General features: G+C 41.5%; 1 protein-coding gene across 1 annotated transcript in view; it reads left to right on the plus strand.

Moving 5' to 3' along the window:
* The window catches only part of slc15a4 (solute carrier family 15 member 4), a 37771-nt gene extending 18426 nt beyond the window's left edge, over nucleotides 1-19345 (plus strand). The window contains exons 8-9 of the mRNA XM_084180578.1: nucleotides 11164-11322; nucleotides 18254-19345. Coding sequence (XP_084036704.1) covers nucleotides 11164-11322; nucleotides 18254-18408 — 314 coding nt within the window. The 3' untranslated portion in view covers nucleotides 18409-19345. The remainder of the gene's footprint in view (nucleotides 1-11163; nucleotides 11323-18253) is intronic.
* Nucleotides 19346-19756: the final 411 nt, after the last annotated feature.

The following is a 19756-nucleotide window of genomic DNA, read 5'->3' on the forward strand; positions in this document are numbered from 1 at the left end:
CATTTGTTTCAAATTACTTTGTAAGTAGGCTATTTCGAACACAGCATGTAGGCTGCAATCACAGAATTATGGCTGCAAGAGCTCTCCTCAGAAGGTCATCCTGGTTGATACCCTCACACAGTGATACCCTCCCCAAGGACATTATTCAATTATAGTTTTAGCTTGTTGTGGTATACTGTCCGAATAGTTTTTCCCTGAGAGTAAATAAAACCCTATGAATCCTGTTAGCATATGCGACATGATGGTTGATATTAAGCGGGTAAGGGCCACTCAGTTTCTAGCATAAGGGCTTTACTCTCCCTCAGTGTTTGCAGAGAGCCATTATATGGTTGATGACAAAAAAGTCTAAGCAGTAACACAATAGTATGCGACAAATACATGGGCTCTGTGTATGGGCATGGCAAAGCTAAAAGAAGATGCTACAATATGGATCTATAGATAATTATTATAACAATCATGTTTGGAAGTGAAACCAATTCACACTGATCCACTCAGTGAAAGTAAAGCAAAGGGAAATTATGCTTTGAATTGTGGATATGAATTGTCAGTTGTGCAGAAATCATTTGTACACTTAGTGTACAAAACATTAAGAACACCTTCCTAATATTGAGTTGCACCCCCTTTTGCCCTCAGGAGAGACTCAATTTGTCAGGGCATAGACTCTACAAGCTGTTGAAAGCGTTCCACAGGGATGCTGGCCCTTGTTGACTCCAGTGCTTCCCACAGTTATGTAAAGTGGGCTGGATGTCCTTTGGGTGGTGGACCATTCTTGATACACACGGGAAACTGTTCAATGTGAAAAATCCAGCAGCGTTGCAATTCTTGACACAAACCGGTGTGCCTGGCACCTACTACCATACCCTGTTCAAAGGCACTTCAATCTTCAGTTCTTGACACATCTACACTGATTGATTTGAAGTGGATTTAACACGTGATATCAATGAGGGATCATAGCTTTCACCTGGATTCACCTGGTCAGCCCATGTCATGGAAAGAGCAGGTGTTCTTAATGTTTTGTATACTCTGTGTATATGGCTCTGGGCTAGGCTATTTTCTACCACTTGCTCTTGAACAATTATTGTTCCTAATGTAGATGTTAGCATCTTCATTTAATTGTCAACATCACCATAGCGATCGACTGAAGAACAGCTCCACTGTTGACCCAGTGCAGTCAAAAATGTGATTTCCACACTGAGGTTGGAATAATACTGTGAAAATGATGATAATGCCCTTTTAGTGTAAGAGCTGTTTCAAAAGAACACCTGCAATTTCAGCCTGTTTTGGTGGGATGGAGTTTTGCCCTGCCTTATGACATCAACAGGCGGTCAATTAGTTAATAGACCAATAACAAAGAGTTCCAAACCTCTCTGCCAATAGCAGCTAATTTTCAGTTTTCCCTTCCCCACTCAGAGCACTCCCAGACAGTCCAAAGAAAATTATTGCTTGAGCAATTGCTCTTTGCTTAGAAGCTATCTTTGTTTCTTTTTGACCATTTTAATTGAAAACAATTACAGTAGCTAGGTTTCCATCCAATTGGCAATACATTTTCATGTAAATATTCTAGAATCTGCATAAAGAAAATACAGTGTATTTGGAAAGTATTCAGACCCCTTGACTTTTTCCACATTTTGTTACGTTACAGCCTTATTCTAAAATTGATTACATTATTTTTTTCCCTCATTAATCTACACACAATACCCCATAATGACAAAGTGAAAACTAGGTTTTTAGAAATGTTTGCAAATGTATTAAAAATAAAAAACTGATATCAAATTTACATAAGTATTCAGACCCTTTGCTATCAAAATTGAGCTCAGGTGCATCCTGTTTCCATCGGTCATCCTTGATGTTTCTACAACTTGATTGGAGTCCACCTGTGGTAAATTCAATTGATTGGACATGATTTGGAAAGGCACACGCCTGTCTATATAAGGTCCCACAGTTGACAGTGTATGTCAGAGTAAAAACCAAGCCATGTGGTCGAAGGAATTGTCCGTAGAGCTCTGAGAAGGGTACCAAAAAAAGTCTGCAGCATTGAAGGTCCCCAATAACCTTTCCCAGGCTTAGCCAGCGCACATTTGAATGGTACAACAAGTCCTGGTGCTCTGCCTCTGTGTCATTGAGCAGCTGAATGAACTGACGATGGTTAAACCCCCTTGCCCGTATAAAATTGACAAGTTCTACAACCACTTTGACAACATTTTCCAGCTTTAACACACTTTTACACAGGGCTTCCTGATGAATAATACAGTGAAGAAATATAAATTCCTCAGAGTTAGGGATTTCTTCTTTTACTTTGTCTTGTAATCTTTTTAGTAGGCCAATGTTTTTACCAGTTACATTTGGTGATCCATCTGTTGTGATGTTTGTCAGTTTTCTCCATGGTAGATTCATTTTTTCCAAGCAGGCAGACACTCTGTCATATAAGTCAGAGCCCCTGGTTGTTCCCATCATTGATTCCATCGCAAGAAGTTCCTCTGTTATTTCAAAGTTCTCATTTATTCCTCTAACAAAAAATAAAAGTTGAGCAGTGTCTCTGATGTCAGTATTCTCATCCAGTGCTATAGAAAGCCATCCGTTTTTTTTCGCGGCACTCATTTTTCACATCAAAAGTCATCAAGCAATGAAGTGGCTATGATGACTGAGCGCATTCTGAATCTGACTGTATGCCCAAATACAGAGCGCGCTGCCAGGCTACAGTGCCATCTATTGGAGGTTGCTTGTATATCATGGAATGAGTAATTTTAGGCTAAAAATTGTAACTCAAATATAATAATATTTTTTAAATGTCTCACGGGCCAGTTTGAAGTGCCCGGCAGGCCGGATACGGCCCGCGGGCCCTACTCTGCCCCCCCCCCCCCCCCCCCCCCCCTGATATTTCAGTATTTTTCTTTAAATATACATTTGCAAAAATTTCTACAAACCAGTTTTTGCTTTGTCATTATGGGTTATTGTGTGTAGATTGATGTGGGGGAAAAACAATTTAATCAATTTTTGAATAAGGCTGTAATGTAACAAAATGGGGGGAAAAAGTAAATGGGTCTGAATACTTTCCGAATGCACTGTATATGCGCATTTTCCCACCAGTGGTATGTTTCAACCAAATGCACTTGTTGCGGATAAAAATCAGTGCTTGATGACGTAGTGCACACAATGTACTTTTTCGCTTACATTTTCATGTTCTGTATAAAAATCCAAAGTTCAATGTGTTTCCATCGCATTTTCATCTCTACCTATAGTTTTGTCACAACTTTTGCATTAAATAGCAAATGTGCCTACTCTGGTCGTGGCATCTGCGCTCTAGCCAACAGCTTGCAGATACAGTGTGGGTAGGCTGTGCGGGATGTCTAGTCTACATGATGAGATTATTATGGATGAGAGTGAGAATATATTTTTTATTTTGTCAAACTGCAGTCAAGCATCGACCATCATGTCACCAAAATAAGACCTTATATATTCATTGGAAAGCAGCATGAATCTCACCGTGCACTTTCACCCTGTGAAGTTCATCATAATGTATTTAATCTGTAGCCTAATAAACTGCATGGTTTCTCGAGTCGTAGTGGGAGGACCACACACCATATTATCACGTGACTTCAAATTTACTTTGATATGTTGTTTATTTTATCTATTTGCGCATAAAGGCATTTCCACCGCCATTTCCCGCATAATTAATTTTACAGACACAAAAAGATCCCACCATGTCGAATGAACAAATGATCTATCAGCATTTATAAAATTACTCAGAAACGTCATGATTCCATCCACAGCTGTCGTGATTTTATTTATATATATGACTTTACTCGCATAAAAACTGTGGATGGAATGATGGTTAGTAAGGTACTTAATTGTTACCCAGAAATGATTTGATATTGAGATAAAAACTGTGGCATTGGACCTTTTTTAAATGAGAAGGTGGTGAAATGCAAACTTTGAACTTCAATTTACAGAACTATATTAGATGTACAGTATTAGCAAATCATGTCTAGCATGTAATCTCTCCTCCCTCACATCTTTGAAGGTTAAGGTATTGTGAGATATTACATAAGCTGTTCATCTTGGCTCTATGAGCAGAGCACCATTGAAATCAATAGAATCATACCACATTATTATTTTCATTCTATTTCTCCTGCAGTCATGATCATTACCAGGCTCAGGCTTCCGTTACGGACAGATTTCAATTACCTGCATGACTGGGGTTGTTGAGACCTCTGTCCATGATTGAGCCATCCTCCTGTCTGTCTTTGATCTATTTGGCTCGCCGTCATTGCAGTCACTTCCTCACTATATTTTACATTGCATAGTTTCCAAAAAATATGTTTTGTAAATCCTTAAGGTCTATTGTTTCATATAAGAGGAATGCTTTTTTTCCTCATTTTCTTCAACATGTCTTTCATGCATAATCTCTCTATCATTTATAAGCTAGTGCTAGTTGTTACTGAAGATTGTGTTTCTCCTCCTCAGCCCAACAATGGCGTCGCCACATAGGAGACCCATAGCAACTTAGTGTTTAGTCTTTGTATTGTGCCTAGGCGAGTAGACTGAAATGTGAACCAGATGACTGACTGTTCAAGACTGTCTTGAGTATCCAGTTATCCACTCACTCCTGGTACCCTTAGCCACTGACTCATTCTAAGGAAGTGTATGTTTTATTTATTTATTTTTATTTCACCTTTATTTAACCAGGTAGACCAGTTGAGAACAAGTTCTCATTTACAACTGCGACCTGGCAAAGCAGTGCGACTAAAAACAACAACAGCACAGAGTTACATATGGGATAAACAAAAACGTACAGTCAATAACAGTGTACAGTGAGGGAAAAAAGTATTTGATCCCCTGCTGAGACAGAATAACAACAAAAAAATCCAGAAAAAACGCATGTCAAAAATGTTATAAATTGATTCGCATTTTAATGAGGGAAATAAGTATTTGACCCCCTCTCAATCAGAAAGATTTCTGGCTCCCAGGTGTCTTTTATACAGGTAACGAGCTGAGATTAGGAGCACACTCTTAAAGGGAGTGCTCCTAATCTCAGTTTGTTACCTGTATAAAAGACACCTGTCCAAAGAAGCAATCAATCAATCAATCAATCAATCAGATTCCAAACTCTCCACCATGGCCAAGACCAAAGAGCTCTCCAAGGATGTCAGGGACAAGATTGTAGACCTACACAAGGCTGGAATGGGCTACAAGACCATCGCCAAGCAGCTTGGTGAGAAGGTGACAACAGTTGGTGCGATTATTCGCAAATGGAAGAAACAAAAAAGACCTGTCAATCTCCCTCGGCCTGGGGCTCCATGCAAGATCTCACCTCGTGGAGTTGCAGTGATCATGAGAACGGTGAGGAATCAGCCCAGAACTACACGGGAGGATCTTGTCAATGATCTCAAGGCAGCTGGGACCATAGTCACCAAGAAAACAATTGGTAACGCACTACGCCGTGAAGGACTGAAATCCTGCAGCGCCCGCAAGGTCCCCCAGCTCAAGAAAGCACATATACAGGCCCGTCTGAAGTTTGCCAATGAACATCTGAATGATTCAGAGGAGAACTGGGTGAAAGTGTTGTGGTCAGATGAGACCAAAATGGAGCTCTTTGGCATCAACTCAACTCGCCGTGTTTGTAGGAGGAGGAATGCTGCCTATGACCCCAAGAACACCATCCCCACCGTCAAACATGGAGGTGGAAACATTATACTTTGGGAGTGTTTTTCTGCTAAGGGGACAGGACAACTTCACCGCATCAAAGGGACGATGGACGGGGCCATGTACCGTCAAATCTTGGGTGAGAACCTCCTTCCCTCAGCCAGGGCATTGAAAATGGGTCGTGGATGGGTATTACAGCATGACAATGACCCAAAACACACGGCCAAGGCAACAAAGGAGTGGCTCAAGAAGAAGCACATGAAGGTCCTGGAGTGGCCTAGCCAGTCTCCAGACCTTAATCCCATAGAAAATCTGTGGAGGGAGCTGAAGGTTTGAGTTGCCAAACGTCAGCCTCGAAACCTTAATGACTTGGAGAAGATCTGCAAAGAGGAGTGGAACAAAATCCCTCCTGAGATGTGTGCAAACCTGGTGGCCAACTACAAGAAACGTCTGCCTCTGTGATTGCCAACAAGGGTTTTGCCACCAAGTACTAAGTAATGTTTTGCAGAGGGTTCAAATACTTATTTCCCTCATTAAAATGCAAATAAATTGATAACATTTTTGACATGCGTTTTTCTTGGGTTTTTTGTTGTTATTTTGTCTCTCACTGTTCAAATAAACCTACCATTTAAAATTATAGCCTGATCATGTCTTTGTCAGTGGGCGAACGTACAATATCAGCAGGGGATCAAATACTTTTTTCCCTCACTGTACAGTGTGTGCAAATGTAGTAAGTTATGGAGGTGAGGCAATAAATAAGCCATAGTGCAAAATAATTACAATTTAGTATTAACACTGGAGTGATAGATGTGCAGAAGATGATGTGCAAATAGAGATACTGGGGTGAAAATGAGCAAAATAAATAACAATATGGGGATGAGGTAGTTGGGTGGGCTAATTACAGATGGGCTGTGTACAGGTGCAGTGATCGGTAAGCTGCTCTGACAACTGATGCTTAAAGTTAGTGAGGGAGATAAGTGTCTCCAGCTTCAGAGATTTTTGCAGTTCGTTCCAGTCATTGGCAGCAGAGAACTGGAAGGAATGGCGGCCAAAGGAGGTGTTGGCTTTGGGGATGACCAGTGAGACATACCTGCTGGAGTGCATACTACGGGTGGGTGTTGCTATGGTGACCAATGAGCTAAGATAAGGCGGGGATTTGCCTAGCAGTGATTTATAGATGACCTGGAGCCAGTGGGTTTGGCGATGAATATGTAGTGCGGGCCAGCCAACGAGAGCGTACAGGTCACAATGGTGGGTAGTATATGTGACTGGCTGTCTGCAGCTGATGTCCTCTCATCAGGCGCCCTGTCTTGTCATGGTCATAAGCTCTGTGGATCCCCTACCATGACACAGGCCAATCATGTTCCACACTATGGCCCTTGGAGGCATTACTGCTAACAACCGCAACCAGGACTAGCCCTAACCAGGGAAAAATACACTGTAGGTAGCTGTTGTATGGCTGAGGGCATATGCTAAGACATTGCACAGATACAAAGATACTTTTTTCACCTGGAGTAATGTATTCACTATTAATTTTTTTATATCCACATTATCTGGGCGGCAGGTAGCTTAGTGGTTAAGAGCATTGTGCCAGTAACCGAAAGGTCGCTGGTTCTAATCCCCGAGCCGACTAGGTGAAAAATCTGTCGATGTGCCCTTGAGCAAGGCACTTAACCCTATTTGCTCCTGTAAGTCGCTCTGGATAAGAGCGTCTGCTAAATGACCAATTATTATTTATTATTATCTGTTCAATTTAACATAATTAGGTTATGTTTGGAACAGTGTACACACTGGTTTGCCCAGGTGTCTATTAAAACCACTGGCATTCATACATTACTACAGTACCAGTACACCCATTTAATTCAAATACAGACAGAATAAAGCTGTGGGGAGCCCTTAAATAAACTTCCCCTGCACTTCTTCCACATCACCCCACTGGGGATATCTTCAAGGAAAATTGGATGACAGAATTGTGACATATGTCTGGAAAAAGTTATTATTCTGTTTGAATACATCCTTTTAATACATCTAGGTACCCACCTCCTCCCCCACTACAATTCCTTCAGCCTTGGAGGGACTATGGTAATTATTTCCTTATGCACCACCCGCAGTGTGCCTGCTTTCGGGCATTAAGGATATGCAAAAATGTTGCAAAATGATCCCCTCTGGGATTTTTTAATGTATTGCTCTTTTGAATTTTTTTAAAGGTAATGTTATTTTCCAAGAAAGAAAAATCACCCCTCCAACAACACAGCCCTAGGGAGAAGGCTAAATAAAATATTTTAACTTTGTTTGTTTTTTGTGTGGTTGGGAAGCGGACATTACATTTGTACATTTTAGTCATTTAGCAGACGCTCTTATCCAGAGCGACTTACAGTTAGTGCGTACATTTTCATACTGGTCCCCCGTGGGAATCGAACCCACAACCCTGGCGTTGCAAGCGCCAGCTTGCTCTACCAACTGAGCTACACGGGACTGGACATCATTATAATTTAATCTTAACTCATTGTATCCACCTCCACATAGACAAGTAAGGGATTGAAAATTAGGGATGTGACAAATGTAAAATGTTTCTTTTTAAACTAAATGAAAAAAATCTTTAAATTAATGTGAATTCACAATTCAAATTTGGTCCTGCATATTACCACTAGGGGGCAATGCAGTTCAATCTACCGCAGTCATGGCTACCAGACGGCGCTCACCTTACTGCTGTCCCCACCCACTCAGCAACGATGGTTAATGCCGTTTTTAGGTTCTCTGTTGTCAGTACATGGGACTTTATGTCCCACTTCTCATCAATGTGATGGCTCGTTGCAGTGATGACAGTGTGTTCTTAGACATCCAACAATCTGTTGTTAACGCCACGTATGGTGTTTGAGAGCTTGCGCTTTGTACTTTGTGAGCAATCATTATACAGTTTCTCCATCCAGGCCGTCACGGTTTTTCAACATGGCATCTTGTAGTCTGCTTCTATATATGCCATCAGGGCAGCGAAGCCGACATCCTCTACCATTGACAATGGCTGCATATCAACTGCAATCATTTCTGTAATCAGTGCTGTGATTTTCTCACTCCGACCCTTACTGCATTGCTGCCAGCAATGGAATGGGTCTCACAGTGCCTCCCTTTCAGATGGTTAAGCATTGCACCTGTACTGCTACTGTAGCTCAATTCCACCTCGCAAAGTTTGCATTTCACCACCTTTCTCTTTTAACTTCCCAAAGTATTGCCATACAGGACTTCACTGCTGTCGCTTCTCTGTCTCACTCTGCCATTTTTCCAACTGTTAACGAAGATGACGTGCGGAGCACTTTATATCCGTGGCAAATCATTTTTAAAAAGGTTATCTTCTAACGTTACAGCATTGTTGCGTTAGGTTTTTGTTTAATTTGTATTTTTCCCTTTTTGATGATGATCTGGACCTGTTAGTGGTAGTTTTGTTATAACTGCACTGTGATGTACATTTTGTAAAAAAATACATCCGGTTAGGGACTTTTTCTAAACGATCCCAATTTTGTTTAAACGTTCACACGCCTATTGAAAATAGTCCTGCAAATACCTCTGTTCACTACATGTCCCATTGTACTGCTGTGCATTGTCCGAGAGACCTAATGCATTCACCCTATATGTATTACATTAAACAGTAACCAAGACCAGGGCTTTTTTTATTTGCTGTGAAAAGGTTAACTGACGATATAACTAAATGTTTACAGGTGGAAACAAATTGAAAGGTCAGGTGTGTTGTGGCAGAGCTTTCTATTAGGAAAGTGTTGTTTTGTATCGTAACAAGCTACGTTAGTCGCAGTCCAGGTAGCTGTAAGAGGAGTCGTATCTCGCATGGATTTCTTGTAATGTTCCCCTCGGAGGAATGCCTAAAAAGGCATCCGTACTTAAGAGGCTCCTTTATCTCTCCTGACAGCCACAGCTATAGGGCCTTATTTGAAAAATCACAAGTTTGAGGCACCATGAAATTATCAATGTCAGCTAGCAGGCAGCTCTTATGGCAAAAGAAAAATTATTTTATATTTTTTTCATTCGCTCTCCCTCTCCCTCAACCCCCTCCTCTCTCATGACACATAAAATATTGAGAGACCTTTTCCAGAAACAATTGCAACTGAATGGGTACTTGAGATGGGTCCCCTGCTGCTGTAAGGTAGCCTGCGGGTGTAGGAGGAGAGAACAGCCCTATGTTTCTCTGATATTTAGCAGTCAAACAGTGCAGCGGCAGGCCAAGCCTCTCTCTCATGTATATAAATTGATCATGAAAGGCCTGTTATTCTGATGCAAATCTAATCTCCTGTAAGTGGAGTTCTACAGTGATGCATAGGAGGTGTTTCCATAGTGATTGCCACCTGGCTACTTTGTCTGGGTGGGACCCATGGGTATTAAGTCATCCTCACTGTAAAACACACACTGTCTACTGCTGACCACTACATTACATACTAGGCTTGGACGGTATACCGTATATACTGTATACTGGGGTATTTGGAAAAAGCCACAGGATGGTTTTTCAATACCGTTGAAACTATTTATTTGACGTTTTTAAATCAATTGTAATATTTGTAGATACGTTTTAAGTAAATACCTGCAGTTAACTTGTGCAATACGTTAGGAAATAAAGAACATTGCGTTCTTCATTTCACCTGGTAGTCCCCAGACACGTGTCACGTGGTGTTTGTTTAAAAGCATAAAACGATGAGAAACCGGAGCCTTGTGAGTCACTCACTGTTGTGCAGCATGCGCCAGGTGATCTAATTACAGTATGGAATTCACAACTAAATGTTTGCCAGCTAGATATCTTATAACTATTAAGTTAACTGTCTAAAATGTGCTAAATGCTCTGCAGTTGTGCATTTGGTTTGCTAATTTAGAAGCTAGTTAGCTATCTAGCAAACTGGTTAGCTTCTTCCAAAATCCAAGCATTCCAAACATTCGCTTGGTAACAGCAGAGAATCCTCTCCTGGATCAAGAGCCTTGGTGGCTAATATTTGTTTTGTGCGTCCAGCAAACTGTGAGTAGCATTTTTTAGTTACTTGTATAGCTTAGGTCAGAAACTGTACAAAATGTTTTTTTAGTTAGCATTCTCTATGGGATTCTACATATACTTGTTAGCATTGCTAACCTTCGGATTACAGAGAATCAGTGGGTTTTGAAAACAGCACCCCTTGTGTTCAGTGCCAGTATTACCGAATAACCCTGTATGACAATCTGGATACCGCCCAAGCCTACTACATACACACACACACCACACGGCCAATGGGCTGTCCTCTGCCAAAGTCATCTAAAAAAACACTTTGAACTGTTCCTCACCCCAGCCAGGATGTGCCATGGTTGGAACATGTACAGACATGGACATTGTTTGCCCAGAGTCTACAAATGTGTTTGGATTAATGTTAGCATCTGTCAATGTTTACTTTGTATGACCAGATGTACTGCATCATTGTGTTTATGTTTACTTGTTAGTATTTCTTGTTTATTCTATGGATCTCTGTTGAGTTGCGTGTCTGTCTCCTGTCCCAGGTTTGGAGTTTGCCTACTCAGCCGCCCCCAGGTCCATGCAGAGTGCCATCATGGGACTGTTCTTCTTCTTCTCTGGGATTGGTTCCTTCGTGGGCTCCGGCCTACTGGCCATCGTCTCCCTCAAGGGGATTGGCTGGATGTCCTCCCACAAGGACTTTGGTAAGAGAGAGCAAACACACATCCAATACAAGTTCTTAAAGTAGGTTCTTCTTATGAGACAATGTTCATTACTTATATTATAGGAGTTGAACAGGCTCTTCAGAGAGAAGCAATGTGAGTGAGAATGACGGTGCATTGTATCGACTCAGCCAGCATAATGATCTGTATACGGACTCTAGGGAGGCCTGCCGTCGCAATCGGCTTTAAACATGGCCTCTGAAAACTACCTTCAACCCCCTGGCCATTGATCTGTATGAACACAGTTTTCCAGGGATGAGGAATAGTATAATATTCTGGCTCCACTCATGCACACTGTCTTGAGTTTTTATAGATGTTACTGTAAGAATGGTGTGACGAAAACATCAGCAGTGTGTCATAGCTTACTGTTGTCCTCATATAGAAGAACACAGGATTGACATTTGGATTCCTTCCGCATTATTTACTTTCACAACATCAACAGAAATGTAGTTCCTGGGAGGACGTGTCACAAGAATTGTCATGTCTCGTTCTGATTGAAAATCCACTTAAGGAGTTTGTAAATGAGTTGTGTCAAATAAGAAAAAATAATACTAGTGCAATTGTCTTGTTTTAAGTGTTTCCCGTAATAAATAGAGATGTCAGACTAACGACAAAAGGTTTGTGTAAATCTGTCGTACTGCTAGACTAAATAGCGTGGCGGTGGCAGCAGATGGATGTGTTCCCTGGTGAAAGGAGCCCCCCGGCCCAGATGCACTTTCCTGTGAGCACGCGGAAAATACGCAGCACTGTAAATTGTTTACTCACAAACACCTAGTAGCTCATTAATACAGTGTGCCGACAGGTTGGGAGGTATTTTTGATGATGTTAGCACTTGGAGATGCTTGACATGGTTTATAAATCCATCCAACGACTTGCCTCGCCTGAGGAGCCGTTTGTTTAGTAAGCATCATTTGATTGTTAAACGAGAGCCTGGTTTGCCTGCAAGCTTTCTTTCTCGCTCTTGCTGTCTCTCGCACTGCTTTTTGAAAAAGCAATTTTAAAGAGAGACCGCACAGGGTAGGGGTGGGCGAACAAACAGAATAAAACATCCAGGTGGCCAAAGCTTTGGCCTCAAAGCCTGTCAGAAATCACAGTTTGTTGTGCAGTTGCTCGTCTTTCCTCCACATACTTTGCTGGGCTTTACCTGTCTCTATCCCCCCACCCCCGTGGCTCAGCGCTCTGCAGGAGCGATGGAAGCGGATCCACCTTTTTTCCATGGCTGACGGCTGTGTGATGCAGAGCGAAGCGTGGAGTAAACAGGAGGCTTGGTGAGCTGAGTAGAGCAGTGTGGCACAGACCTGGGGACAGACACCCAGTATTAATCACAGGCTGGGAGCCTGATTACACAGCCCTCTCCTCTTAAGTAAAGCTGCCCCTGGAGCATGCACCATAGAGCTGCCACAGCCAGCTAGCTAGCTACCTTGGCAGGCTGGAGGCTACTACTCACCTCTGTCTCACTACACCATCTTATCCGCACAAACTAGCAGCAGGCATGCACAGGCAGAGAAGCAATGTTAGATACAACGATACAGTCTAAAAGTCTGTCCAAATGTAAAAGCATATGCCTTTGGTAACTGTAGTACAGTCACAACCGAAATTATTGGCACCCTTGATAAAGATGAGAAAGAAAACAATAAAGTAAATAATTCCAATACTGAGCTAGTGTATGCTCAAAACAATCCTGAACTTTATCCAGTACCTGGACTTTTTTTACCCAAAACCTGGTTGCCTCTGCCAGGAGGCTGTAACTTGGCTGTGGATCTTCCAGCAAGACAATGACCCCCAAGCACACATCAAAATCCACAAAGAAATGGTTAATTGACCACAAAATCAACACTTTGCAATGGCCATCTTAGTCTCTGGACTTGAAACTCATTGAAAACCTGTGGTTTGAATTGAAGAGAGCTGTCCATAAGTGCTGACAAAGGTTATCAAGGATCTGGGAAGATTCTGTGTTGAGGAATGGTCTAAGATACCTCCCAATGTGTTCTCCAGTCTCATCAAATATTTTAGAAAATGGGTCCGTGCCATTTTCCTCACAAGGGGAGGGTGCTGGAGTATTGAAAACAGGGGTGCCAATAATTTTGACCCCTATTATTTTTTATTTTATTATTTTAAGTATTACTTGTTAAACAAAATATTTTTTTCTGAGCAATTGTATCAGTATGAAATAATATATTTCTCCCTTTTTTTTGTTGCCTACGAATATAGCTCAGTATTTGTATTACTTATCTTACTGTATACAGTCTTTTTAGCTCATCTTTGTCAAGGGTGTCAGTCATTTTGGTCGTGACTTTATTTGTATTATGTTTTCGACTTGGTGACTCCTAAAATCCACAGTCAGGCTGACATCACATCTGACTGGTCATTCATCACAATCCTTTATTTGGTCCTAGAAAAGGCAGCCATCTCACCTCCGCTTTGACAGAGACTGTAATGTGCTCAGTTAACCCCACAGTCAAAGTCTATGAAAGGTCAGCCTTCTCTCCTTCTACCTCATGAGTTTGCTTGTACACATAAAGATGGTTTGTTCTGCTGAAACGTGTGCTCCTTTGAATTGTTGCCCAATGTATTCATCAACTTTAAGGAACACAGAGCTTGAGGCTCTGAGTACGTAACTGCAGTCACAGACCAGGAAATTGTCTTTTATTTTAATTGTACCAGGTTCAAGTCCTGACTGGTCCAGGATCAGATGTCAGGGGATCTTTAGACATTCACAGTTTGGGTTGAGACCCGCATATCCTGCTCAAGACTCATTGGATGATACTTAATGAAATGCCCGTGTTTTAATGGAGGGCAACGGTGCAAAAGCAGGGAAAATGGTCACGAGCTCTACTTATATGAGCTCTTCTTGAGATTGGTGCTCAAGTCTTCCTGCTTAATATAATACATGTACTGTATAAGGGAAGGTCTTTTTTGAACAAAAGAATAATCAATGTGAGATTTATGTTTTAAATACTGTAAATGGCAGCTTATCAACTGACAATAACGATGATATTTCCAGCCTATCTAGCTAACAGCAGATGCTTGTTCTTTCCTTTAATGGTGTCAGAAAGAGTTCAGGGTAGGGATTTCTCCATTGATAAGTTAATAATGGTATTGATAGATGCAATTATCAATGGATTTACAATTACCAGTACTCATTATTGATCAACTGCATCCATTTAGTCTCTAGTCAGTCCAGAAGAGAAGTCAGAATATGTTAATGTCCACAGCTGGGGCTGAAGATCATTGAGGGTCTGTGTGTTTCAGAGTTGTTGTTGTTATTGCAGCAGCTATCTGCCTAATGAACGTGTCATGGTGGCTAATATTATTCAGTTAGAGGCAAACAGACAGAGAAGTTCCCTTCAGTGTTCCAACTCTGGATAGCGTTGCATTCCACCGTATCGATCGAGTTGCACTTTTTCCTTCCCTACTCAGCGTTTGCCTGTTTTTTAAAATATCTGTCAAATATGTATGGGGTTCATTAATGGTTTGTACAACAAGTCCTTGTTTTGTCTTTTGCTGCCGTAATTACCAGCCAAGTGGGCCCTGGGGAGGCATGGGTGGAAAGGAGGTAGGCCGAGGCAGACATAATGAAATGAAGACCGTACAATTACAAATTGTGCAGGGTTTACATTTTTTTTCAAACACACCCCATAAACTGAGATGTCAAGATTTGTTTTGGTTTTAGCTAATCAGTCGTCCCCTGATATTTCTCAGGATCCAGTTATATTACTTCTTCTCTGGGGATGTTTATTGAATCTATAGAACACTACACAATTAAGGTCAATGAACGCGTGGCTCTTTCCCCTCAACATGCATTTATTCAGCTGCAGTTCTGTCATGGCCTCTCCTCTCCCAGCCCCCTTAAGGCCATCTCCCCTGTGTTAATTAAAGCTGTGCTTGCAGACTGAGTGTCGGTTAAAGCGAATTATCGATTTGAAATACAAGCAGTAGACTCTGCCGGCATACCACCCCCCTGCCACGTTCTAGCCTGCTGTGCACATTGTTTCATTCCCCATGAATGATCTATGAATAGGTATGAATATTTTCTTTGGTCTTTCACTTACATTAAAAAAAATTCCCAGCTTGAGTAAGGTTGGCAGCACCAACAGAAAAGGCCTGAAGTGGAAAGAGGTTCAAAGTGTTTGGCTCCTCCATGCTATTTGTACACTGACTGATACACTGGTGGAGCTTTACCTGTTGTAGAATCACAAAATGACTCTCACCAATCTAATCAGGAGAGAGATTTCCTGTCCTTTGAATGTTAGATGAAAGGTTTTCAATTAGTGAAATTACATTCACATAGATGGGCAACGCTGTTGAATTGTATGATATTTCTAAGAAGACATGGTTAAGGTATTGTCCCCCCCTCTGTGAACATTATCCTTCCGGTCTTCTCCTTTTCCAATTATCCATAAAGAGCACAGACAGAAGCAGAGAGGCAGTGGGACACATCTCCTCTGGGTGTGGATCAGATATGGATTCAGATGTGCTAGGGACAGGAGTTACAGTACTGCGCCACTCATAAAGGTGAAAACAATCCTATGATGAACTACAAAGGACACAATTTAGACGGCTTGCAGTGTGAGTGCTCTGTTACATTTTGGAGGTTCTTTACGGTTAAAATTTCCCAACCTGCATATCTTCTGCTGCCTCCCCTGGTGAAGTGCTGCTAGTAGTGATCCATTGAGTTTGTAGACGTGATTTAGTTTCAGCTAATGCTTTGAGTGAGTATCGTTTATAGTTTTATGTTTTGGAAGGGAATGAGAGATCAGAGGTCTTGGGATGCGCCCTGCATTAAATCATGTCTCCTTTTTACTGCTCTGTACAGAGGCTTCCCTTCCAGGGAGGAACAACTTTTTATAGATTGGTTTGCATATTTGGCCGTATTGTCACTAATAAGTTAATTGTTAGTGATAATTATGCAAAAAATTTATAATGCAATCGAACGGTATATTTCTTAGTGTCGTATTTTGGTCGTGACTCAGATTGTCAAAATTATTTCAGCAAATCCCAAAGCGTGTCCAGTCAAAAGTTCAAGCCCTTGGTTAATTGGGGTCATGTTGATGACCGCACCAGTATCATGTGTGTGTTTTGACCTTTTCCCCCTGTCGTGTACACGGTGACTGTGTGAGTCCTTGTGTTTTCCTGGCCCCAGGGCCCCCATCTCTGAAGGGACCGGTATAATTGGACTGTCTCTGAACCCCAGGGTCCGGAGGGCCGTCAGACCACTCTCCCTGTTCATTCTCTCCCTGGCCATCCGTGCCGCCCACCCTCACCATGGGAAATGACAAGACTTCTGTGGGATTACCCCCTTCTCCAATTAAAATCAAGCCTGGTCCTCCTCTAGGTCGTTATTCACTGTGACAGTCCCATGCGGAGAACTTAATAGGTGCATTCTTTTGACAGCACACTGCCCTGGAGCTTTGGACTTCCTCATTTGAAGATACAGTATATAGGCTAGCTAGCTGAGCTCTGTCCGTTCTCCCATGTATCCTTCCGGGCTAAGAAACCGTGCCATGCTGTGTGCCTATTATATAAACTCAAACCCTTTTTAATAACCTGGAGAAAAACCCTATGCTGGGTACTCGGATAGGGCAGCCGTCAAAATAATAGTTGTGATTTGCTTCAAATGTGATGCTGGCTAAACATTAAGGCCAGTAAACCACTGCTTAACATGGCCAGGGGTGGAAAGCTTCTCTAACGCCAACACAATTGTCAGACAAAGCACTGTTTTAAGTTGCAAAATCAACGATTTAGTGCAGCTGTCGGCTTTTCCCTTCATGTGAAACTGTAGCGGGGGGGGGGTAGATTTTGTTTAGAATTGCCCTCCAGTGTTTGTTTGATGAATAGGGACAACCACTCCAATCAGCAGTGTCAGCATTCAGAAGTAAAGACTGCAATAACTTGGTGCAAGCATAAACCACGGAAAGAGGCTTGTTCGTAACGACGCACTGCGGAGACTAGTGATGTTGTTAGCTAAGAAAGGAGGATGACAATTTCTATCTCATGAAGACAGAAGGGTAATGTTGTCTTGGACAGTTTTAAAATGTTTTTTTCACAGTACAGTATTCTAGATTATAAGGTGGTGATATGGTTTAAGGTTGCGGAGTTGCTCTCACGAGGGTCTCGGTTAGGGAGATGGTGTTTGTACTGTAAATGGTCAAATAGCATTTCTATGACATACGACGCCAATATCTCAAATGCATACCAAGCGTGACACACACTCATATTTCAATCCTGCTAAGCCAGATTGAAGGCTAACAATGAAGTGAGCATCACTGTGTTTTTACGCCTTGTTATTGAATCTGTTCCCCCAAGGAAACAAACAGTCCTTTCATAGTGTTGAGACTCCCTGCCTGTCCTCACAGCTGAGGGTCCAGAATGTTCTGTTATTTACTCATGCTTCAATCCCAGATAGTCAATAATGCCATCCATATGAGCATTGAAGTGTGGGGTCAAACTGCGTCGAGCATCTCATAGTAATAAGACATGAAGTGGCTTCCAGCTGCACTGACAGAGCTGTCTTTCTTCTCATACGTAAGCCACTTCAGACAGATTTCATTTCTCTTAAAAGAACGAGCTAAACCTGGAGACATAACAACTGTCGTTGCCATGTGACATTGCCAGGTTATGCCCATATGCCTGAATGAACAGTTGTATGTATCCCTTTAATGTGGAATGCTGCTTTGTGATGTTGGTGTCATGCTCCCGTCCCTCTCTACCTCTTTTTCCCTCTCTGCAGGATGCATCAACCACTGCGGTTTGTCAGTTTTTACCCTTTCATTCTAATAATTTCTATATGCCTTTTTATTGTGACCCATCTCTTCCTCCCTACAGCTTCTTGTGGTGTCTCTTTCTGAGGTGTTGCACTTGACTTCATAACAATGCCACTGTTCCTACCTCCTCTCTCCGTCCCACTTTCCAGGTAACATCAATGACTCCCAGCTCAACTACTACTTCTTCCTGCTAGCGGGGATCCAGGGCGTTACCCTGCTGGTCTTCCTCATCGTGTCGGTCAAGTACGACAAACAGAAGAGTAGAAGAGCAGGAAGCCAGAGGCTGGGCATCACTCCCTCTTGACCCCAGGACTGACCCCTGTCCGTCTGACTTCACCCTACCTGCCTTAGTGGTTAGTGCCAAAACACCTCTGTGATTTGGTACAGGATAGAGTTTGTTCGTTTTCCTCCTCAATGGGTTTGTAAGACTATTACATTTTAAAGGAAAAAAATGAGATCATGAGATCAAGTTCATCTTAATGTATATTTATTGTACAGTAACCTTATTTAAGTGATCATTACAGTGTCTGAACCTGTTCTATCTACAGAGATCAGGGGTTTCTTGAATACGAATGGTGTAATTTTCAATCATTTAAATCAATTATTTAATGTAAGCTGATCAAATAACTCACTCCTGTTGTCAGATAAGTATGGCATTACACGACTGAGTGGCCTTTTCACTGGTATCATAGATCAATGAACAATTTAAAACAAACCCCCCCCAGACACACCACTTTGAAAAACCTTAGATGCTTCATCGACTTGTTACTGACTGATCCAGTTTGTACTTGTTTGTTTGCTCTTAAAGCCTTTCTTCTTCTAGTGGAATTGTGCCATATTCCGACTGTATTGAACATTACTCAAAATTGTGATTAGGGCCTTGGTGTTTGACATTTGCTAGATTGCTTTTTTAAACGTGTGGTTATCATTGACATGTATGGGTTGAATAGAAAAGGAGCTTTTACTAACCATTATTTTCACCTACTGTATGTGTTTTCAATATGGTACTATGTTTTCAGTCTCTTAATTTTGAACAATGTCATGCTGTTGTTCATTTATACATAAACTTTGTTTTGAGATCTAAAGTTACTTAAATATTGAAGGTTTTTATTACATTTGTCTGCTAAATCCATGAATAAGGCTTAGACTATTACTTTTCCACTATGCAATGATTTAATCACACTTTAATCTGATTACAGAAAAAAATGATTACGTATTAAATGGCTATAGTGCCAGCTGGTTCAACTTGTATACCATTTTGGTTTATTTACCATCATCATTTACTCATAGACTAACCATTCCTAGCCTGCAAAAGCACAATATGTTATTCCTGAAACGGGATGTTCTGGGTCGTTCCACCAATTTGGTGCCTTTTGAGATGTGTAACTTGGTGAAAAAACAACAACTTTTGACCATCAATAGAATTGAAAATGCGATGGAAACCCATTTAACTTATATTTTTTACATGGGAATTTAACCGCAAATGTTACTTTTGTGCATTACGTCATCACGCACAGCCTTTTATCCGCAACAAGTCAATTTGATGGTGGGCAAATGTGTATATTGTTTTTATTTTTAAATATTTGCTTGAAAATTGGATGGAAACCTAGCTTGTAAGGTCGAAATAACATGAGGATAATGCCCTTTTTGTG

Source organism: Coregonus lavaretus (genome assembly GCF_964263955.1).
Source record: "Coregonus lavaretus genome assembly, chromosome: 17".
In the NCBI taxonomy this organism is placed as follows: domain Eukaryota; kingdom Metazoa; phylum Chordata; class Actinopteri; order Salmoniformes; family Salmonidae; genus Coregonus; species Coregonus lavaretus.